Source organism: Cupressus sempervirens, chromosome 2 (genome assembly GCF_028749045.1).
Source record: "Cupressus sempervirens isolate cs-2001-9-10 chromosome 2, ASM2874904v1, whole genome shotgun sequence".
In the NCBI taxonomy this organism is placed as follows: Eukaryota; Viridiplantae; Streptophyta; class Pinopsida; order Cupressales; family Cupressaceae; genus Cupressus; species Cupressus sempervirens.
The window spans coordinates 465,748,226-465,773,080 of NC_143119.1; the positions used below are offsets into that span (position 1 = coordinate 465,748,226).

General features: G+C 38.7%; 1 protein-coding gene across 8 annotated transcripts in view; it reads left to right on the top strand.

Annotated features, from left to right (window-relative positions):
- LOC149573062 (K+-H+ exchange-like protein) overlaps positions 1-24,855 on the top strand; it is a 177,473-nt gene that overhangs the window by 102,446 nt on the left and 50,172 nt on the right. For 6 of the 8 annotated variants that reach the window (XM_089814236.1, XM_089814237.1, XM_089814234.1 and 3 more), the window contains one exon: positions 10,853-10,922. The exons of the other annotated variants lie outside the window; for them this stretch is intronic. In XM_089814236.1, the coding sequence (XP_089670362.1) occupies positions 10,853-10,922 (70 nt within the window). The remainder of the gene's footprint in view (positions 1-10,852; positions 10,923-24,855) is intronic. 8 annotated transcript variants of the gene reach the window in all.

Consider the following 24,855-nt stretch of genomic DNA (forward strand, 5'->3'; position numbering starts at 1 on the left):
AAAGTTCAAATATGGTCTATGGTTTGGAAATCAGTTTGAAAAGTGGCGTGTCCCCTAGTCCGACAATGTTGATGGTTGAGCTCCCTGGATAAGATAGTGTCGAGCACTGTGGTGTACAGTTTGGCAAATGTATGCCCAATCATGATGGTCCTATAGTTACGGTTGCAAAAGACTAGATATAAGAAAGCCATTACACATTGAAAGTTCTCAAGGACAATTTACATTAGGCACAAAACCAACACAAAATTTATGTAGACAAGAAAATCATTGAACAGAGCTTCGAAGTTGGTGATAAGATTTATCTCCATTTACAACCTTATGGACAACCCACACTTGAGAGAAGTTGTGTTGAAAAGCTACAACCTCAATTCTACGGTGCCTACGAAATAATAAAGAAGGTTGAGGAAGTAGCATATGCTCTCAACCTACCGAAAGAAAGCAGGATCCATAATGTCTTCCATGTATCCTTTCTAAAAAGAGCTTTGGGGAATCATGACAAGATTTCTTCTAATCTTCCCCCTCTTGATTATAATGGAAATATATTGACGCAGGAGCATCCTGGGTTGCATTGCTATCCTGCATGTTTGTCCTTAGTTGTTGCCGCATTGCAGTGCTTTGCATTGCCGAGCTCCTTAGTTGTTGTCGAGTTCACAGTTGATGCCGAGTTCTCTTTGGTTGTCGAGTTTGCAATCGTTGCCAAGTTCGCTTTGGTTGCCGAGTTCATAGTTGATGCCAAGTGCTCTTTTGTTGCCAAGTTTGTGTATGTGCTGAGCCTACTGAGTGCTAGTTTTTGTTTGGGTCTTCTTTGATCGAGTGCTCTATGTTTGGTTCCAGTGTGGGCTGACCTTATTTAATTTCGTGATGTATATTTGTTCGAGCCGACTTGTGGCTTGGTTTGCATTTAATGTAAGGGTTTATTTAGTTGGTATTTGTAATAGGCCGAGTTGTGGCCGTGCATATATTTAAAGGGGTCTTGGGTAGAGTCTTGGAGAGGTAGTAAGGATAGTAGATGACGAAGAGCAGAAGTAAAGTTGGAATGCGAAGTTTATGATCGAAGGTTGAAGCTTGAATTGTAATGTTGGCCGTAACCCAAAAGGCCTTACAGCTAGGCATGTATATTGATGATTTGATGAATCTATAAAGCATTGTGACTCTTCTATCTCCTTTGTTTTTTGTTCCTTGTGCTGTTTTCCGTTGTGTTTACTCTTGCAGGTGGCTTGGATAGCTGGGTGTGCCTTTGGCCCTCGTTATTTCATCACTCCTTGCTTCAGGTGGTATCAGAGCTTGAGGTTCGTCCTTATGCAGATTGGATCGTGTAGAACCCTAAATTGATTTGGTTGTGGGGTAGCAGATTTGAGGATTTGACTTACAACTTGCAGAGGGTTACGATCTTGCAGTAACCTGATTGTAAAGATGGTTTGAGGTATAGGAAATACTGATAATGCCATTTTGGATACATTGAGACAAATTGTAGCCAAATTAGATGTTGTGGAGACAAGCCAGAGCAGAGGAGCACATCTTGATGATGTGAGTGATGATGAAGCAGTAGCACCAAACCCTAATTCAGACCCTGAAGAAGATCAAGATGAAGCAAGATTGTTGAGAGTACTGTCTAGGACACATTCAAAGCCTGCTGTAGAAGTTGTTCCTTATGGTGGGAAATTGGACACCAATGCTGTATTGGATTGGATCTTTGATATGGATAAATTCTTTGAGTATGAAAATACTCTTGATAATAGTTAGGTGAAAATTGTAGTTACCAGCTTGAAAGGTCATGCCCAACTGTGGTGGGAGCATTTGCAAATTGATAGACAAAGGTGAGGAAAGGAGAAGATCAAAACTTGGCCAAAAATGGTAAACAAGGTGAAGAACAAGTTCCTTTCTGCTTTGTAGAGAATCATGCAAAATTTGAGACAAAGAGACATGACTATGAAGGAGAATGCTGAGGAATTCTATAGATTGGACATAAGATTTGGACATGTGGATGATGATGTTGAGAAAATTGCTAGGCGTTTGAATGGATTAAGATCTCGAATTCAAGATGAGATTAGTTTTGTGAAATTGGAAAGTGTGGAAGAAGCATACCAATATGCCTTGAAAGCTGAGGAGATCTTGAAAAAGAAGCATGAATAAAGACAAAGGTATAGGTGGTAGATTCCAGAGAGGCAGAGGTAGATCTTATGGAGAAGGTGGTAGATCTAACATTTCTACGCAATATAAGGGCAAATTTGAATGGAAGAATGATGATAAAGGCAAGGCCGAGTGGAGAGGTGGTGATTTTTACCGAGGTACTAGTTCTTACCATGGAAGAGGTAATTCTTATTCTAGAGGTGGTTTTCATGACAATTGTTTCAGATGTGGTAAAGAAGGGCACAAATCCTTTAAATGCAGATCCTTTGAAAGTAGGCAACATAAATGCTGTGGTTCAAGGAGACACTGAGGGTTCACCAAGTGGAGTTGAGGCTGGAGAAAATTTGATGGTGAGAAGAACCTTATGTAATAAGCAAAGCGATGAGGAACTTGTCCTAAGGAGAAGTCTTTTCAACACCAGATGTAAGATGGTTGGAAAATGTTGCAAGGTGATCATTGATAGTGGAAGTTCTACAAATTTGGCATTAGAGGAATTGGTTACAAAGTTGCAATTGTAGAGGCTGAAGCATAACCCTATCATGTTTCATGGATCAAAGATGAGCATAAGATATTGGTAAGTGAACAATGTATTGTGAAGTTCAAGATTGGACATTATTTTGATGAAGTTCTATGTAATATTATGCCTATGGATTGTTGTCATATTTTGTTGGGTAGACCTTAGCAATATGATAGATATGCTATACAAGATGGAAGATTGAATCAATATACTCTTTGGGTGAATGGGAGAAAACAAATATTGTTGCCTTTGATTGAGAGTCGAGATGAGGTTAATTGTACTACCTGTGAGAATTTGCATGGTTAATGAAAAGAAATTTGAAAAAGAAGTAACAAGGAACCAAGTTTGTTTTGCCATAATTCTTAGGAGACTGAGTTGTGCCAGTAGCAACCGAGTATCAGAGAAAAATGTTAACCGAGTACCAATCAGTAGCAATTGAGTGACAACATAAATTAGTAGCATTTGACCGAGTGCCAGTGGAAATTGCCAATTTGCTGAATGAGTGTAAAGAAATTGTTGCAGAAGATATACCTGATGGTTTACCACCAGTAAGGAGTATAAGTCATTGTATGGATCTGATTCTTAGAGCTAGTTTGCTGAACAAAGCACCATATAGATTGACACCTACTGAGAATGAAGAAGTCAATAGACAAGTGCATGAATTATTGCAGAAGGATTTGATTAGAGAAAGTTTGAGTCTATGTGTTGCACCTGTTGTACTAGCACCTAAGAAGAATGGAGAATGGAGGATGTGTACTGATTCCAGAGCTATTAACAAGATCACAATGAAATATAGTTTCCTATGCCGAGGATGGATGACATAATTGATTGTTTGAGTGGAGCAAAGTATTTTACCAAGGTTGATTTGAAGAGTGGTTATCATTAGATCAGAATCAGAGAAGGTGATGAATGGAAGATTGCTTTTAAGAGAAAAGATGGTTTGTATGAATGGTTGGTTATGCCTTTTGGTTTGACTAATGCACCTAGTACTTTCATGAGGTTGATGAATGAAGTTCTCAAAAGATTTTTGGACAAGTTTGTGATTGTTTATTTAGATGATATTCTGATATCCAGTAAGATTAAGGAAGAACATCTTGAGCATGTTAGACAAGTATTGCAGAGATTGAAAGAGGAAAAGTTGATGATTAACTTGAAGAAGTGTTCTTTTATGCAAGAGGAGATTGTGTATTTATGATTTATGATTTCAGCTGATGGTTTGAGAATAGATCTTGAGAAGGTTAAAGCAATTTTGGAGTGGCCTACACCTGAGAATGTGGGTGAGGTAAGACCATTTCATGGTTTGGCTAGTATTTATAGAAAGTTTATAAAGAATTTCAGTTCTGTTTGTAATGCCATGATTGGGACAATGGAGATAAAAAGGATCTCAAGTGGACACATGGAGCTGATAAGAGTTTTAAGACTTTGAAACAAAAGGTTGCTGAGTTACCTGTATTGGCTTTGCTTGATTTTAATAAGGTACTTCAAGTTGAATGTGATGCAAGTGGTAGTGCAATAGGCGTTGTATTGAGTTAAGAAGGTAAACCTGTTGCTTTCTTTAGTGAGATGTTGAATGATGCTAAAAGGAAATATTCTGTGTATGATCAAGAGTTTTATGCTATTGTTCAAGCCTTGAAGAAGTGGAGACATTATTTGATTCCTAAGGAGTTTGTGTTGTATACTAATTTTAAAGCTTTATAGTGCTTGGGAAGTTATCAAAAATTGAATCAGAGACATATGAAATGGGTTGAGTACTTGTAGAGTTTCACATTTGTGATTAAGCATAAAAGTGGAGCCACTAACCCAGTTGTTGATGCATTAAGCAAAAGATGTTCTTTTTTGACCAAGATGAAAGTTGAAGTTCTTGGTTTTGATGAAATGAAAGAGTTGTATGATATTGACCTTGATTTTTTTGAGGCGTGGAGAGAGTGCAGAGCAACAAATCTAACAAATCATATAAGTTTGATTAGTATTTTATTCAAGAAGGTATGTTGTTCAAAGGAATTCAGTTGTGTATCCCTAGAAGTTCTATGAGAGTTATTTTGATCAAAGAAAAGCATAGTGGTGGATTGGCTGGACATTTTGGAATTGATAAGACATTGAGTTTGACGAAGGATAAGTATTATTGGCCACAAATGTATAAGAATTTTCAAAATTTTGTAAAGAGTTGTGAAGTTTGTTAAGTTGCAAAAGGAGTAAGTTAGAATACTAGATTGTATACACCTCTTTCTGTTCCCGAGAAACCTTGGACTGACATCAGTATGGATTTTGTTCTTGGATTACCTAAGACAATGAAAGGGTATGATTCTATATTTTGTAAGAAGACATCAGATGTTGAACATGTTGCTGAACTTTTCTTCAAAGATATTGTTAGATTGCATGGATTACCAAGAAGTATTATTTCTGAAAGAGACAGTAAGTTTTCTGGTTACTTTTGGAAAACGTTGTGGAAGAAGATGGGTACTAAGTTGAAGTTTAGTTCTAAATTCCATCCACAGATAGATGGACAGACAAAGGTTGTGAATAGAAGCTTGGGTAATTTTCTGAGATGTTTAGTTGGAGATAGACCATATAATCGGGAAGTGGTATTGGCACAAGCTGAGTTTGCATATAATAATTGTGTGAATAGGAGTACAGGGAAAACACCTTTTGAGATTGTTATTAGATTGCAGCCTAGAGGTATATCAGAGTTAAGGGATGTTGCTGGTGAAGAAAAGAGAAGTGCCGTAGGGGAAGAATTTGCCGATTTTATGGATTCTTTGCATAAGGAAGTAAAGCTGAGGTTGGAGTGAAGTAATCTGAAGTATAAGGAGAATGCTGATAAGTCTAAAAGACATCATGTTTTTGAGATTGGAGATGAGGTAATGGTTCATTTGAAGAGAGGAAGATTTCCTGTTGGAACATACAATAAGTTGAAGATGAAGTTTGGACCTTGTAAGATCTTGAGAAAGTTTGATAGTGGGAATGCTTATGAAGTTGAGTTACTTGATGACATGAATGTATCTCCTATATTCAATGTTGTTGATTTGTATAAATACCATGAGTCAGATGATGAAGTTGTTGTATCAGATGATTATCCTAAGAAGCAAATTGAAGAGGTTGAACAGGTATTGGATCATAAAATTAGTAAGAGCACAAGAGGAAAAGATTATTATGAGTACTTGGTGAAGTGGAAAAATAGACGAGTTGAAGATGCTACATCAATTTCCCAATTTGAGTTGACTTCAGCTCAGTTTGTGACATCTCAATGATTCGGGAGAATCATTTCTTTCAACCTCGGTTGTCTAATGTAGGAGCATCCTGGGTTGCATTGCTATCCTGCATGTTTGTCCTTAGTTGCTGCCGAATTGCAATGCTTTGCATTGCCGAGCTCCTTAGTTGTTGTCGAGTTCACTTGGTTGTTGAGTTCGCAGTTGATGCCGAGTTCTCTTTGGTTGTTGAGTTCCCAATTGTTACCAAGATCGCAGTTGTTGCTGAGTTCGCTTTGGTTGCTAAGTTCGCAATTGATGCCGAGTGCTCTTTGGTTGCTGAGTTTGTATATGTGCCTAGCCTATCGAGTGCCAATTTTTGTTTGGGTCTTCTTTGATGGAGTTGTCTGTGTCTAGTTAAGTTTGGGCTGACCTTTCTTATTTAATTTCGTGATGTATATTTGTTTGAGCCGACTTGTGGCTTGGTTTGCATTTAATGTAAGGGTTTATTTAGTTGGTATTTGCAACAGGTCGACTTGTGGCCATGCATGTATTTAAAGCGGTCTTGGGTAGAGTCTTGGAGAGGTAGTAAGGATAGTAGATGATGAAGAGCAGAAGTAAAGTTGGAATGCAAAGTTTATGATCGAAGGTTGAACCCTGAATTGTAATGTTGGCCTTAACCTAGAAGGCCTTACAGCTGGGCATGTATATTGACGATTTGATGAATCTATAAAGCATTGTGACTCTTCTATCTCCTTTGGTTGCTGTTCCTTGTGCTGTTTTCCGCTGTGTTTATTCTTGCAGGTGGCTTGGATAACTGGGTGTGCCTTTGGCCCTAGTTATTTCATCCCTCCTTGTGTCAAATTGCTCTTCAGATCAAGTACTTAGTCAAGTGGCAAAATCTACTTGAAGAGAATGCCACCTGGGAGAATGAGCTCATACTTAAATATCCTAATCTAAAGATGCTGTGGGCAACTCTAGGGGGGGGTGACTGTCATAACCTGCCTCATTGATTGTGCTCTGAAAATTATTGACACTTGATCATTTTCAATCACTTGCGATTTTGTCATGATCGTGCCTTGACAATGCTTGGCACTTGATCATGTTATGTATATTATATCATTTGCGGTGTTAGCTAATAACATCAGCTGACACGACTCTACAATGCATCTAGTTAGACATGTAAATATATTCCATCTCATGAGATGAAAGTGTGATTGATTGATTATATATTTTAGAAATTGGTTGCTGATGCAATCTTCTAGTATACAAGTGTAGAAATTGCAATAGCATATATCAGACACAGCACCATTGTTGAGCATACATTTATCTTTTTATCAGACATGGCTCGAAACATTGCAGATTGCATACATAATATAGTGATATCAGAGACAACGTATTGCCAGTGACCATCCTGTCATCAGCAGCATATATTATAAAGTAATAACAGAGACTGCCTGCAGGGAATGTGCATGTTTCACAACAGTATATAACATAGAGAACCATAGCATCACCTGAAGGTCTGATATCTACAGACTTTGATTGTAATATTATTCCATTGGCATTTGGAATATACTTGTAAATATATATATCAAATCATCTGCATACATTTACATTACACCATTGCACTCAGTCGTACGTTCGTATTGCATTATCAGCATTTCATTGTAATTGCATTAATACATTACTATTCATTGCATTTTAAATACATTTTGCTGTTTGTCATTACATAGTTCATATTATAGCACTTGAAACTCACAAACTGTTGTGAAAATTCACGTACTGTCCTAATTCTCCTAAAAGGGGACATTGCAACGGATGATGCGTCTCATGAAAACTTTAATTTTTGACAAAAGAACCTTTAGATATGAGCACTGAATTGTCTTGTTTCCATAATAAGGGTTTCAGATTCAAGTCATCAAGATCATTTAATAAGTCTCATGGTGGTTAGAGTTTCAAGTTCTTCAGAGAATCAGGTAGGATTCAAAACAAGGAGCTGCATCATAATCTTAGAAAGCATTCATTTGCCAAATTGTTATTTTTGGCAGTTGCTCTTGTGGAGTTTCTATTTCTAGGTAGATGGCTAGGGTCCATGTTTACATCACTTTTAGTTATATTATCATTTTATTTATTCTTTCTTTAGAACAAATAATTGAAATAAAGTTCATTTATATACTGCATCAGGTGAAGCTAAATATAATGTCGCCACTAGTTTTTGTCCCAAAATTTACCATTTATATTCCTTTACATATTGTCAGACATTTTTCCACAAAAGTGTAAGTTCAGAGTTTTAGGTAGCAAATATGATGGTGAAGGTTGTTAGTCTGAGTGATAGAGTAATTTTATACATTGAAACATACATAGACATGGCCCTAAACATTCATATTCATAACTGAACTGAAACTGATCATTTTTGAAGCTACAGTTGAGTAGAGCAGATTTTAAAGATGACAAATTTTGGTCTTCCATTTCAAAGCTGGTCATTTTTCATTATTCAAATTTGGAATGGATAGATGTGACGTCCCTTGCCTATATTCAGTCTTGTACAAATGTTTTGTTACACCACTTGCAGATATTCTTCATTTTATGTTCACAGAGATATCTAGTGGGTCTAGAAACTAAATGTGATGCCAAAATAGAGATTGTTGAATATATACTGCAATCTGGAATACAAAGTTATTGAATATGAACAATTGCAGAACCCCCACAATCCATAGCATGTTTTTTGTCAGCAGCACGCCTTCAAAACCACCTGAATAGTGCCCAGGTTTGTCTCGGAACACCACCATATTTCAATGCGCACTGGACTGTATGAACTCACCTGTGAACATGGATATCTTTTCTGATGACAACTCCAAACAAAGTGAAAAATGGCACCCAACTCCTTTTGATAATACGACCTTCACCTTATTAATTTTCCACACACGAGATTCGTCTTGGCTGTTTTTGGAAGGATTTGTGTCAATGCAGTTTCTGTAGCACACAGTATCACAACTGGGAGTTTCTGAATAGGATTTCTGTCATCATTCCCATAAGTTTCTAGCTTCTTCCCAGAAATACTCCAAAATACTTGACAGGCGATTCTCTTGAGTTGATGATCTCTGGAACAGAATCCCGCTGATTCCAGTATGAGTGAATGATGCAATTGTAAGCTATGTCCTATGCCTCTTCCCGTTCAGGACTTTTCAGGGTTCTATTAAATGCTGTTATCATCTTATTATAATTTGTGGTTATAGATATTAACCATGCCTCCTTAGTCATGTATTAGAATTACTGATTATAGCGATGGCTATTAAACTATTAATAATATTAGTAATAGGTTATTTTATATTATTATATTAATAGTAGATTATATTGTATTATTTTTATTTGCTAATTTATTTATTTAATTTTATTATCACACAAGTTATTATTCAATCCTATTCTCTATCAGGGGCATCACACTAAAAGTGTTTGCTTTTTAAAACATTGATTTCTGGGAGAAATTAAAGATTGGCCTAAGTCTAAAAATATTGGACATCTTGTGACCTATAAATAAGTGCTTTGGGCACAAGAAGTTCTTATTGATAATGGAATCCATGCCTATTTCGCTTTATATTGTTCCATCTAATATTCTCATTCTCGCTTTATTGTGCAGTCTATTTTGTGTATTAGAATGAAGATAAATAATGGTGGTAACTTTTGCGTTAAGGTTTTTGCTCATGTAAATGGTAGCCTTGTATGCAACTCAGTGGTTAATCTCTTGAAATAATGTGTCTTCTTGTGTTGAAGTCATTTATGATTTCACATATCTATAGGAGTTGATCAGTGGTCTTTGCTTTAGCTAGTGGGAAGGGTTTTTCATTTGTGAGACAAGAGTCATTCCTAGTCTTGTACTCACACCCGAGGCAAAAAGACAAGTAGCTATTTTGTTCATGTGACATCTCCTAGGAAAGTATTTTATAGTGTAAATAACTCTATATTTTTGTGTGTCTAGAGTTAGCTTAGATGTCAAGGAGGCTCCCTTTATAATCTGAAGAAAGATTCTACCTCACATATTGGTCTGGTTTGAGTTTTCTCATATGAGACAAGTTAAAACACCACCATTGCTTATTCTTTCTTATCCTTATGTATATATTAATGGCACATTCAATGTCTTTAATTACCAAGATGTGGCAAGGTGTTCCACAAACATCTACCAAGTTGGCTCATAATTTCTGTAGGCAGGGGTAGTAAAATTGAAAATTTGAACTTGAGGGTCATTCTTGTGTTCAGCTGGATTGATCTCCAGTTGTACTGAAGTGAAACTGCATTGTGAAATGATAATCTTGAGGCAGGGAGCAAATGTATTGGGATAAGTGTGAAGTGGAGTAGATGTAGATGAGTGGGGATTAAGGAACGAGAAAAGTCAGCTCAAGAGTCTGCCACTTGTTAATATGCATTTGAATTTAAGACATTCGACTTGGTGGGCATAAAACTAAAATGAATTGTTATGTTAATGTCACCATTGCACACATGTATGTAATACGTATATTTACTTTTAACACATGCATTTCTATTTATTCAACAAACACACACACACACACACACACACACACACACACATATATTCAAACACACAAACACACACATATTCAAAAATAATTTGTCAACTTATTTATAATCAAAATTATAGTACAGCCTGTACACAGTTGTACACATTGTAGAAAGAGAAGGTAACACCCACTATAACAGTAAAATGTATATTCAGTTTTACACAATTCATATAATTAACTATTTAATTAAAGGGAAGACTAAAGGAATACTGATTACATACATCATTTGAGTTTTCAATTTGTCTGTAGACTTGTCAAAAGCATCATCCATGATGTGGGAGGTTAATTTGCTTGCAATCTTGTAAAATATTATTTGTGTTTTGTTACTCCAGTTTTAAATTCGGTTTTTGAAAATGAACAAACTAACTGTGAGAGTTTGGATGCTATGCTATGAGACTTGAACATGAAGCAAATTTTAATCTCATACTTGATGCCATCTTTTGTAGTGGTGCTATCTATCACAGGAGATACATGTATGGCTCTGTTGCATTGCTTCCTTTCACAGCCCTTTTAGCAGTATGTATTTTCTCTAGAACTTCAGTGTTGCATGTTTGGGTATTTTAAAATGGGTTAACCATTTTTTTGGTTGTATATGCATGAACCATATTTAGTTGTGATTGTGGAGTAGGTGGTGCTTGAAATTTCCAGAGACCAATAGCCATGCAAACAAGGAAGCATTTATATTACAATGTTTCTCAACTTTTGCATTCGGAAGATCGTAGCTAATTGAGAATCTTTTGCATGCTCAGGAATGGTTTTCTATCAAATGCATTTAATTGCTTTTGGGAGGAAAAGTTATGGTCCTCATGGTCTAAGGGAAATTTATTATAATCTTTATGGTAGAATGTTTTCAACCATTGTATGTTACAACCTTGAAACACTCCCATCCTATTAGCAGGTCTGCTGTAAATTATTTAGAAAAGTGTTACTCATGGAAAACGTAGAAATATGTTGTTTTCTAACAATTCATTACCAATCATAGTTCCTTAAGGTCAGTTTGTGTTAGCATTTTACTTTTATTTTTTAAGACAACACGAACAGAATAGTGTGCAAGGATGTACCTTTCTTCTAATTAATATGGGGAGCTCCCTTGTAACATAAATTAAATAAACAATTGGTTTTCTTAGTTCTATAATACAATTGAACTTTAAAACAAAACTTGTCTTTTTGTCCTCAGGTAAGAGCACTAGGCAAATCAACATTTCTTAGTAATACGTGAGATTTTAGTTTATTCTCTAGAAAATTAACTCCTACAAATGCTCACACTTTCTAGCTAGATGCTGATGGAGCCTTGAAAGTTTTGCAAATTATAGTCTCCACTCAAAACATTTTATCCGATTATTCATTCAATGTAAGATAGGAATGTTATGATAAAATATTCTCGAACAGACACATGAAGACCTTGTAAGCTATTTATAAAAAGACTATGGTCATTGTTGTGATATGGTTACTGTTACGGTGATAGCCAATTGGATAGGAATATGTGAACAGATATGTACAAGATGAATAGTGTTTGAGGATTCAATCGGAACTTCACAGCAACATACAGATTGTAAAAGATTTATATAAAGTACAAGTGTCCCAAGGTAGACCTATACGCATAAGAGCATTTCAGTATGTATTATTTTAAGGAGTAAACAGAACTTCACTAGGTATGGAAAATTATGAAGTCATTTTCAGTTTATTGGCCCTACAGCAGATTGATAATGGATGAATTCATCAGAATAGTAACAGTATTTACAGATTTACCTCAAAGAGGCTATCAGAAATATTTATTCCAATGTAGTTACGTGTAGCTGCATCTTCGCAATCAGAATTTTGGAATCGAGTAGCAGATGTAACCAGCAATTGTCCTGTAGTGGATCATTCTGAATAAAAGGTGCAGTATGATTAGAGCAACTCTTATTTATGTATTATATATTGGCATAAAATTATGAATTTTTGTATCTGCAAAGCACAAGTCTTTCATATCTCAAGGAACCTTTAGATTTGAGGGAAAAGTTTTGTCCAAAATATATTTAAGATAAGAAATATAGTGCATATGTGTATGGTTCCAATAATGAAGGTGATGACACCTTACGGGACGTTTTCTGTAGATTCTACAGGAAATGGAAATATTCAAAAAATTATTTTTCAACTTTTATTACAGTTATCAGACCCGGCAGTCTTTGAGAGGCATAGTATGCATCTCTAGAATCTCGTGACTCTCCCAGTCTGTGGATTGTAAAAATGATTATGTCCATTAGTATTTGAAGGAGAAATGGTGCCCTATATCTGCGCGTATGTGTTCAGAGAGCAAGGATTAACACATTATAAACAGGCATTGTCCTAAAGGAAATGTATCCATGTTGTTATCAAAGATTTATGTTAAACATCAGTGGAGGAGTTATCTTGAAAATATTATTGCCGTAAGAGAAGTTGCAGATTGGTGCCATTCAATAATTTGGTTACTGTGCACGGGAAGTGATTATTTGTTTCATATAGGTATGTTTCTAGTGATCGTACCTAGACCCAAGCAATTGTGTATACATCATCGCATATACTCATTGGTTGCAATTAATGGATGAAGAGAGCCTGTGATTATATTCTATTTGAGATATCTGATGATGGAAAAAAACTATTCTGGGAGGAAGCACTTGGAGTCTTATTCATTTGATTACAGATCTAAATCTTGTTCGATGCTAATTCTTTTAAATTATTTTGGGGTTGCAGGTACGGAGGAGAAAGGATCCATGCGTGTGAAAATTATGAAATTCCCAATGTGCTTGATAGTGGAGACTTTTGTACCTGTTTCTCGTAGGTTTTATAAGATGTATGATGAGAAATAGATGAATGCTCGTGTAAACATATTGCGCAGCTCAGTAGTGTATGCGCAAGGATGATTATTTGCTACAGACGCAACTGCTCAAGAGCATTGTTAAGAAATTTTATCATAGCACCTGATTTATATATAAAAGCTGTGCTTCTCATACACTCTCGTATCAAGAAACTCAAGAGGATTTTCCCATAATCGATAAGGGTATGGAGATGAACATGGATACACAAGCGGAAAAATGGTGCCGTTAATGGTGACGATCTGAGATGATTCATGTGAAATCAGAATGCTCCTAGGTTGTGATAATTTGGGTTGTGATTGGTCCAACACTTGCGGTAGATGTGTTTATGTGAAGAATTGAGTGTTTGGAAGGATGCTTGAGAGCATTAATAAGATGCCCCTGTTTTCCCTGTATAACTTGATTCATACCCTGCTAATCTAAGAATTTGGTGTTTGTTTACTGTACAAGGTAAAAGGATACTTATCGCATGTAGTACGGTAAGATATAACACAGAACAAATACTTTATTCATATGCACAATATGCACTTCAAGGCTTACAATCTGATGGTGATTATCCAAAGTCCCTTCCAGACGATGTACATATACTTTCTCGAGGGGGTGACTCAATTGTCCCGTGCCCTTTTGGATACTATTCTACCCATCGGCTACACTATAGAATTTACTGACAATATCATTCCCCCCAAAAAGTAAAGCTGTCTTCGGACGACAATACAACAAAATTCAAAATAAACAACTAGTTACATGAATGTATAGATACTAAGCAGAGGGATGCGTCCTTGGTGTAGTGGTCGTCCATGCCCTCAGTTCGTTTAACTCTACCCGTAGCTTGTACACTTGCTCCTTTCCAACTTTCAATTCAGCCTTCTCCTCCATCTGAAGAACCAAAGTTGATTGCATCATCCCAACAATTTCTCCCAGCGCCCTCTCTTTCTCATCTGCTACTCTCTCCTTCTCTACTACTATTTGTTCCTTCTTCGTTGCCAATGTTTGTAGCTAACTCTGTCTGGCTAACAAGGCTGCCCTCTTGGATTCCTAGGCTGCCCTCTCTATGGCTAGCCTGGCAGCTGACTCCTCCCAAGCCCTCTGCACTGTTATGTGATCTGCCTGGCTCCTCCAAAGGGTGTAATATGCCTCCCTGTGTATCTCCACTATCTCCTGAGTCAAAGCCTCTACTTGGTTCTCCATACCAGGATCTCTTGTCGTGATCCAATCCTGTCGCATCTTTGTAGTCTCCACACTTGGCCATCCCCATTCCTCAAAACTGACTGTAAAGGCAACCGAGCATCCCAATTTCACGAAGGATACTGCTCTCTCCAGCTCCTTTACTATTGAGTCCAAAGCCTATATCTCTGCAGAGGCCACTCCCTGGCAAGCTCAAGTAGCTAGAGTTGCTACATCAGTAAAGAATGCCTCTCTCATCCCTAATTTTGGCGCTACTGGATGCTGTTGCACACCCATAGCCCTCTATACTGCTTCCGCCATCCGCTCAACAGTGCTATGTGGTAGTCCCTTATTTTGTGTCGGCTCCACCTGTGCCTACAAAGGGTCTTCCTCCAGAATTACTTCTCGCGTAGGTGTATGCAAGTATGCCACTCGAGGTGCTGGGGTACGGTGGAACCGCTTATTTAGGTACGTGCTCAACTTCTGGGTTCTGCTCTCTCTGTCTCGCTCAGGTGATGCTAACAATGTTGTATCCACTGTAACCACTGCATCTGAACCCACTACATCCAATTGGACACACGACGCCCTCAAACCCTTGCTCCTCGGTATCTCCATTACTCCTACCTCAGTGTCCATCTCTGTATCAGGTACAAGTACCTCAACCCCAGCCTCTGGTAAGGCCTCACGAGCAGGCTCCATTGTTACCTCCGAAACAGCTGTCTCCGTTGGTGGTGGATGTGCCTCTGCCAATGCCTCAGGAATAGCTCGTGTCTCCCCTCATGCCTCCGCGGTAGGCTGGATTGCAACTGAAGCTAGCGTCATCACTACTGGCTGCCTAAACTGACCAAACCCCGGGATGCCATGTATACCTACAGGAGCCAAGTGTGTTGTCGCTGAAAGTGTGGGCCATTGGAATCTCAATAGTGTAGTTGTAATTACCTCTACCTCCTCGTCCTCTTCCTCCTCCCTGTCAGTCCCACTTTCCTCAGAAGAAATCTCCTCCCGACCACTGTCAGTATTTCCACCGTCTGGTCTCAGTCGTTTATGTCCGACCGTGGTCTTGGTGCCAAGTGTATCAAGATCCATTACATAATCAGGGGTTCGCCTAGCACAAGTTGTCTCGATTTGGCCTCCAGTGCATCATTGGGGATCACTCAAGTCGTTGCCTCCAAGAATAGGCCGATGGTATAATGTGACATGTAGAATGTCTTGTGCTGTAATGTCATGAATTCATAATCCATTCGGCCAACAATGCAACCCAGTCATACACCCTACCATGCAAAATCTTGTTCATCATCGCCACATGTGGAAATGAAATATCTGAGGCACGGCCAGAGCTTGTGAGGGGACTCTGCACAACGTCCATCAGACAATGCCAGTGACCTTCCTGCATATTGGATTTCTTCAATCCTCTACCCCTCGATGTGTCTGTGAGAGCTTGTTTCGCCTGCGTCAAATTCCCACATACGAGCTGTATCAACTGTCTTTACCTCCCAGCTCAACTTTTTTGGTTTGCTATCTATTTTCCTTCCCCCTTGTGCATGACCAGGTATCCTGAATAACCGTGTGAAGTCAGCCAATTTGAATGATATCAACAAGTTGCAACCAAGGTAAGTAAACGTACTGGTTCGAGAGAACTTATCATATGTTTCTATCATGATGCGTAAAAATGCTTCGTAATCTCTGATACAAAACACAAGCATTTGTATCACCCATTCGACCTGTGCCTTTCGAATGCTAGCCTTTACTGGATGGTTATCAGATGTCTCCTGCCACCACTTCCGGCATTCTGCACCATTCAATCCTCCGAATGCAACATTCTACGCTGTGGGAATATCTGTTGCAGCCGACTGTGTTGGTTGTTTCACTTTCTTTTTGCTTGATCCTGTATTGGTTCCTCCTGCTACACGGACTCTGGATGGAAAAGTCCTTTACATTCTTGTTCATGGCTGCAATTGTCACTGAATCCTTGTCCAATTTCTTTTTCCAGGCTCTCTTGCTGGCTGAATGCATAGCTAACACCTTTTTGTTTTTTTGCTCGGATAAAAAACAAAATCCGTTAGGGCAGTTACCTTTTTCTGTACAATTTTTTCTCAAAAGTTCCTTTAACTTCTGATGGTGTCCATACAGATCCATACGACTCCTTTATCCTAGGCTTCTTGTTCGGCTTCTCTTTCCAATGCTCTATTTGCTATATGGGTGTACTGTTTCTCCTACTGAGACTGTACGGCTTAGACTTCTTTGCTTATTGTGGCCGTACAAATGGAATGCTTCTCTCCAGAGGTTGTACGATTGCTCTTCAAATCGTTTCTTATAGAGTTATAACTTCTTGAATTACTCTACTTGTAATCCTCTACTGCAAAGCCGTACAACTGTATGGCACTGCGTAAGAAGTCCGTACGATACAATGTTTAGAAGATACTTTTCCATTATAGTTGCTTGCCGTACGACTGTATGGTGCTTCTCTTCGTCTCTACGTTTACCTAAAGGTCGTACTATACAATGTTTAGAAGATACTTTGCCTTTATAGTTGTTTTTCGTATGGTTGTACGACATCCACTTGCACTCTCTTTGATGTTGTTTCTTGTTTGTTGCAGGGTCGTACGTTGTGCTCCAAGGTTGCCGTACGGACCACCGTACGGTGCTTGTTCCCTTTTTGCACTATACGACAATTGTTCCCCTGCTGTTCTTCTGGATGGCCGTACGTGATCTCCTACTACCTTTTGAGTGCCATATGGTGTCTTTGCAATGTCTTCCCTTCTTATGTCTTTCGTACAGACCGTACGCCACACTTCTGTGCCACCAATTTATCGTACGGTGTTTAGGTATCTCATTGATGTCCTCAGTCACCTCCATACGGTGTTTTCCCAATCATCCACTTTGCTTTAAATACCGTACGATGTGTTTGAATGGCCCACTATATTCCTTAAGTCCATATGGTGCACGTGCTTGTGTTTCCCTTATCCGTATGACCGTACCGGTCAATTCTCCTGTGTGATGATTGCTTCGTTGACTGTTATCCTTTTCATTCTCCATTCAACAATACCTTTTATAATCTCCTCCTTCTTGATGGCCGTATGTTATCGACTGTACGGTGATGGCCTTTTCTGTGGTTACCATATCGTATGGTAATGCTTCTCCTACTGCCATATTTCCTTATTACACAAATTAGTATTTACCTCTTTTCTTCAGCTTACTCTAAAAATTTTAATATTCTATTTTACACTTATTTTTACATATATACATTAATATTTTTTATTTATATTGTCATTCAGTTGCTCGTCCTCGGAGGTGCGTTATTTCTTTCATGGTAAATTTTCAGTTTCGATCCATTCATTGTATTGGGCACTTCCCGTCGAGCGTCCATTATTTGATTGCTCCATTATCGCCGACTTTGCGTATTTTGTACGGTCCTATCCACTTCACCTTGAACTTTCCTGGTTTGATCTCGTTCCACCCATTATACTTCAAAACTGTTTGGCTCGGTTGAAGTTTGTTCAATTTCAAATGCTTGTCATGCCATACCTTACGCTCGTTTTTTGTGACCTCCGTGGCCCATTGTGCCTGCAGTCGTCGCTCATCCGGTTTATTCAAGCTATACAGTCTCTCCCTCAGGCTTTCCATATCGCCCAGTTTGTTCTCGATTGCTATTCTCAAATTCGGTACCATGAACTCTGTCGGTACCACTGCCTCTTGTCCATACATCAATTGAAACAGAGTGTCTGGTTGTTACCTTATATGAAGTATGGTACACCCATAATGCTATTGGTAGTTTTTCTTCCCAATCTTCTCCTTCAATTGCACAAGATTTATAATCATCTCGACCAAGATCTTATTCGTGGCTTCTGTTTGTCTGTAGGCTCTCGGGTAGTACGGGCTCGACAGTGAATGATAAATTTTGAACTCGGTAGTGAGCAATCGGATGACATGATTGACAAAATGTCCTCCTCGATTGCTTGTCAATTGTAGTTAGATCCTGTACCTAGTGATGATTTTCTCATAAATAAATTTAGCTGACAGGCTCACCGCAGAGTTGTCTAGTAGTGTGCATGCCTCCGCCCACTTGGTTAGGTATTTCGTCGCCACCATGATGTACCTACACCTTCTAGTTTTGCTCACCTTAAGGGGTTCGACAAAGTTCAATTGCCATCTTTCAAATAGCTCCTATGTGGGCAAAGGATTCAGAGGCATGAAGTGCCTGTTCAATGGCTTCCTAGCCCTCCGACATGTGTCGCATGCAATAACCCACTTCCTGGCATCGTTGTGCATGGTTGGCCACCATAACCCTGTCAAAAGTATCTTTCGTGCAGTTGTGTCTGGCGCCATGTGTCTTGCTGGTCCCTCATGTGCTTCCTTCAACACCTTCAAAAATTCCTCCTCTGGAACACATCGCCTAAGGATCTGATTGGGTCCCATCTTGTACAATAATTGGTTGATCAACTAAACTGTTTAGCTTCTTAGCACCAGTTTCCTTCTCTCGTTCAACATCTCGCTAGGAAACTATCTCGTTGATAGATACTTTCCAATATGTGCGTACCAGGATGGCAATATTGCAATGTAAATAGCTGTGCGTCAGGAAAATCATCATTGACTCTCTCCGGTGGCTCTCTAGATTTTATCCTCGACAAGTGATCTGCACTTACATGACTCTTCCCTGACCACACCACAATCTTGAATGTGAACTCTTGCAACAGTAATAACCTTTGACTTATCCTTCCTTGAATGATCGACTTGTTTACAAGATATAGTAGTGCCTGGTGATCTACATAGAATACAAATGGCGTCGCCAACAGATAATGTCTGAATTTTTGTACTTCGTACACCATCCCTAGTGCCGCTCGCTCTATCGTACTGTAATTTTTCTCCACCTTAGATAATAGTCTACTTGCAAAATATATTGGATTGTCCAATTTGTGGTCACTTGTCTGCGCCAGTGTCGCTCCAATCGCATAATTTGATGCCTCCACATGAACATGAAATTCCTTATCTTAGTTCGGAGAGGCTAGAATCGGTGATGTGGCCAACCTCGTTTTCAATCCATCAAAAGTTTCATTCTGCTTTGCTTCCCATTTATAAGATTTGCTCTTGTAGGTGAGTTTGTCCAGCGGGTAGGAAATCTTCGCAAAGTTCTTGATAAACCTCTAGTAGTATCCTATGTGTCCAAGAAATGATTTTACTTCTGACACATTTGTTGACGGTGGCATATCCAAAATTATACGAACTTTGTCAAGATCCCTCTTCAACCTTGCTTTGCAAACGATGTGTCCTAATAGCTTTCCCTGTGGTACCATGAACCTGCACTTCTTCGGATTCAGTGCTAGTCTCACCTATCTGCATCACTCCATACATTCTCCAAGTGCTGTTATATGTTTATCCTTTGCGCTAAAGATTGATCAATCATCTAGAAATGCTTTAAAAATTTCTGATAGACATTTATCAAATATGTGTAGGATAATTCTCTGGAACATTGCTGGGGCATTGCATAGTTTGAACGACATTCTGTTATAGGCGTATACTCCATCTTCCACGATGTATGTTGTTTTCAATCTGTCTTCTTCCATGATGGATATTTGGTTGTATCCAGAGAACCCATCCATAAACGAATAAATCTCATGTCTTGCAACTTCTTCTAGAATGCTATCAGTGAATGGTATCGGAAACGGATCTTTGATCGTTACCACATTTAGGCATCGAAAGTCTATGCATATTCTTATCTGCGTGCTGTCCTTTTTTAGAGATATCACAATTGGTGATACCCACTCACTGGTCAACACTTTAAAAATAATCCTTGCTTCCAACATCCTGTCGATCTCATCTGTGACTCGTGTGACATAATTTTTGTTCATCTGGTACGGCCGCTTCCGTACGGGTATTGCACCTTCTATCAACGGTATCCAATGGACACATAATTCTGGTGGCACTCCTTTTAAATCTTTATACAACCAGGCGAAGACGTCCTTGTACTCCATAAATATTTTGAACTTTTTTGCCTTCAGAACTGGATTCCAATCATCTCCTACAAGAATATTTTTCGGATTGGCTTCATCTCCTAAGTTCATTGTTTTGACAGTAGGCTTTTCATACTTTACAGGTTTTTCATCACTAAATGTATGCGCCAATGTTTCATCTACATGTGCTTTTTCCTCCTTTACTTCTCTATACTCTTTTAGAAACTCATTCCCTTCTTTTTCCTCCTTGACACCCCACATGTTACAGCTCAGGAAAAGCTTGTAATCCTCCATCTGCCAGTGGAGTAGGCCGTTCACTGAGTCTAAGTCGTCATCGTTGGACCCTCCTAATTTCAACACTCCATCTGGTTCCATTCTCTTCTTTCCTTCATCATTGCCTTCACCTTCATCTTCTGAATCTGAAGATGCTGCCTCCTCACCTACCATTTGTGTGTGCAGGTCAATTATAAGTCTTCGACCTCTATGTTCCATGGATAGGGTATTTTGTTTCCAATCATGTTTCACTTTTGCTTGCACCAACCCACCCTGTCCAAGGATAGCGTCATACCCTCTTTCTTTTTAATGGAATGACCACAAAATCTAATAAAAATGGTTGAATTCCAATAGTTACCGGTTGCACCATCAGGGTTCCCAACGGTTTGATTCGATGCTGATCCGCCATGAGTAAGTGAAATGTAGGTGACCACAACGTAGGTTGTCCCAACTTTTTTACATATATCCTCTGGTAACACGTTTATGCCTGACCCTTCGTCCACAATTGTGTCTGTAAGTACTGTTCCTAGGATACCCATCTCAACTACTGCTGGATGCCTTCCCGTCATGAGTGCCAGTAGCATTGGGTCTGTTGCAGTTGTTCCACTACTGTCCTTTCCTGTTTCCTCCGTTGCTTTCAGAAGTGGTGTCATATTTAGAATCGCTGTCCTTAACTAAGGCATTGTACGGTCATTTAATTTTATAAGAACTTCCATTTGCATTACTTGCCTTATCATGTTTTCTTCTACTAGGTTCCTCTTCGAGGTGTCGGCAGTGTCTTTTGCTTGCAACTTTCTTCTTTCCATCTGTTTTTCAAACTCCATTCATGCTTGCTGCAACCTCTTCTTTTCTTCCTCTGCATTAGGGTACTTTTCCTTCTTAGCTTGCTAATGTGTAATGATTAGTGTTTCCTCATCACATGTTCCGATGCTTAACAAGTTCACCCCCTGCTTTGGGCATTTCGAATCTTCGTGGTCTCCCAGACCACACCATCTGCATAATAGTTGCGACATCTCCTTTGTGGTACAATCTCTGGCGAAGTGCCCCCAGAGATTGCATGCACAACATTGTATCATCGGTCGTCCACTCGAGTCGTATTGTATCCGACTGTGGCCTCCATTGTTATTATTGTTATTATTATTACCACTCATTCCGTGCCAGTTATTGTTGCGATATCCTCCTGAGGTTGCATCATTGTTTGTGTTTGTTCCGGTGGACACTTCCTGCATCAGTGACACTTGCTGGTGTCCCTTTGACTTCATATTCAATGGGCATTCTTTTATGGAATGTCCTGCAATCTGGCAGATATCACAAAATTATTTTTTCAGGGAGGAGCCCTTTGTGTGGCCTTCCTCCTTATAGTCCATACACCACAATTCCCCCTTCACCGAGTCAGGATTCTTTTTTAGATTTTTAAATTCCTTCATCATCCATAGCATATCCTTCTGCAACGCTCGAACTTTCTTGCTTGATTCTTCATCGCTGCTACTACTTTCAGATGATGAATCGCCTGAGTCCGACGATTTGTGCTTCTTCTTCTTGCTTGTTTTTTATTCACTCTCTAGATCCATCGCCCGATTATACGCATCTGCGTACGATGCTAGAGGTACAATCTTCATTTTCTTGTTCAGAGCTGGCCGTAGCCCTTGAACAAACCATCGCTTCTTTAATCCGTTAGTCGGTGGGCTTTCCATCTTCCCTACCAATTCTTTCATCCTTCTTGCATAGACATGGATCGTTTCGTTCTTTCCTTGCTTTGTGCTGTAGATTTTTGCTACAATTTCGTTATCGTCCCTTAGTCGGAATTCTACTATGAACTCATTCCTAACGTCTGCCCATGTAGTCAATTTTTGAGGATCGACATCCGTAAACCAATCAATTGCTACACCCCACAGGGTCGCTGGAAATTGCCGAACCATATCATCCTCATCCATTACACCATTAGCTGTCCATATTGTTTCACATGCCTTGTAGTGTTTGATTGGATCTGCCATCCCGTCGCCATTAAACTCCGACAATTTTTCCTTTGGTCTTGCCATAACAACTTTCTTCTTATTTTGTGATACTTGTTGTGTACCTGCGCTGTTCTGAGCACCCATGTTGTTCTGCATAACTGCACTGTTTCGGGCAACCGTCCTACTTCCAACAATCGCGTTACCTAGTGATAAAAGATCTTCCTCAAGTGAAGTTGTTCGATTCTCTACTTGTTTTCGTTCGTCGGGTGTATCGGGAATGAAGAGTTCACTCCATGCTCGTGCTCCTTCGACACTTCGAGCCATGCAAGTTGCTCTCCTTCCATTCGGATTCTCTACCCTCGGTGTATACAAGTTAAGGAACTCCTTCCTTGTCTCTTCCACCAAATTCAATTGTTGTTGAGTCTCTTCTAGCATTTCCTCGGCACCCCTCGGTTTGCTAGGTGAATGCACTCTCTCTGTCTGTGCTCCTTGACCCCCTCAGTGTCTGTCGGTAATTTGCTAAAGCTTCTGTCTGCGCTCCGCCTGCTGTGCTAAAATTAAAACTTCCTGTGCTATGCATATTTCATCTTTATCTTTTATCTTATTCCTATCCTTATTGAGCAAATTAGGCATTAATCTTTATAGCACTTTCTTCGTTTCAGGTTTGACTAGCAACGATGTCAAATGTTTACCGTACAGGATAAAAGGATACTTGTCGCATGTAGTACAGTAAGATATAACAAAAAACAGATACTTTATTCATATATGCAATATGCACTTCAATGCTTACAATCTGATGATGATTACAATGATGATTATCCAAAGTCCCTTTCGGACGGTGTATATATACTTTCTCGAAGGAGTGACTCAACCCTCACGTGCCCTTTTAGATACTATACTACCTGTCGGCTACACTATAGAATTTACCGACAACAGTGTTTCAAATAAATAAAGAAATTGTATAGAGGAATTTGTTGATTAGTTATTAGTTTTGAAAGGTTTATGAAGAGGAGTATCTTTTCGAGCACTTATAAATACAAGATGTAAAATCAAACAAGACATACAATTCATATAGAATTTTCAAAAACTTTACATACTCAAGCTATTATGCACTTTGATATATTATTCTTGCATTGGTAAAGAAATGGATTTTTGAACGAAGCCTATGAATTTTGGATCATTGAATAAATATATTTATATGCGATTATTGAATCGAATTACAGCGGATTGAGCATCAGCAATGAGTGTCTTCATTGTATTTCAATTTTTTGCATAACTAGTAAGAAGTATTTATTTTATTTTATTTGCTTAAAGCCTTAGAGTTGGAAATATTTGTAATAATCCCAGTTGGTTAAAACTTTCACAATTTCCAATTTTTTTTCTCAACCCAATGTTTTGACATTTCGTGAAACACTTTGCCAACAAACTTTTGATCCTACTATAATATTTCAACTAGCTCTTAATTGAATTGGTCTTACATTTCGTGAAACACTTTGCCAACAAACTTTCGATCCTACTATAATATTTCAACTAGCTCTTAATTGAATCGATCTTACTTGTATTAACTTGTGATTTTCTTTGTATTTTAGAATATAAGCTTATAACATTAATGCCTATAACCATGACAGATTTAAGAGAATTCTCTCATCATACTCTGACCAATGCAATAAACTGAAATGTGAGTTCAAGACTTAGGAATTAGCGTACGTACAACATCAACAGAACATTGTTATATATTAATTATAAATAAAAAACCTGACTATTATGCTATTGTACATAATGCTGATGCCCAAACCTTTCAATGTGACTTCACAAGAGCTTGCAAATACCAATGCCGAAATACATATGACTTGTAAGCGCCCAGATCACCATGCCTTAACAATGGCTTCTTTTTACATATGCCTGACTAGGTATTGATAGCTGCAGCAGTGAGTGGACTTGCCTGTAATGACGTCCAAAATTCAGTATGCAGGTCACCCCAAATGTGGAAAGGAAACCACACCCAAAAACCTTAGAATCAAGCATTCAATGCCGTTTTAGCAGGCACAAATAATGACCAGAATTCACCCAGATTTTGCACAGAAGATCACGCTCAGCAGATGTAGAAAAATTACTTTGCCACAATGCTGAAATACTATTAAAATATTATTTTGCTGTAGATCGGTCTCCTCTAATTGCAGACAGAAATACAAACAAACCCCAAACAATATCTCCCCAGTCACATGTGATCACAGTAAAGGAGATTCAACAAATAATTAGAATATAATAAGATCAG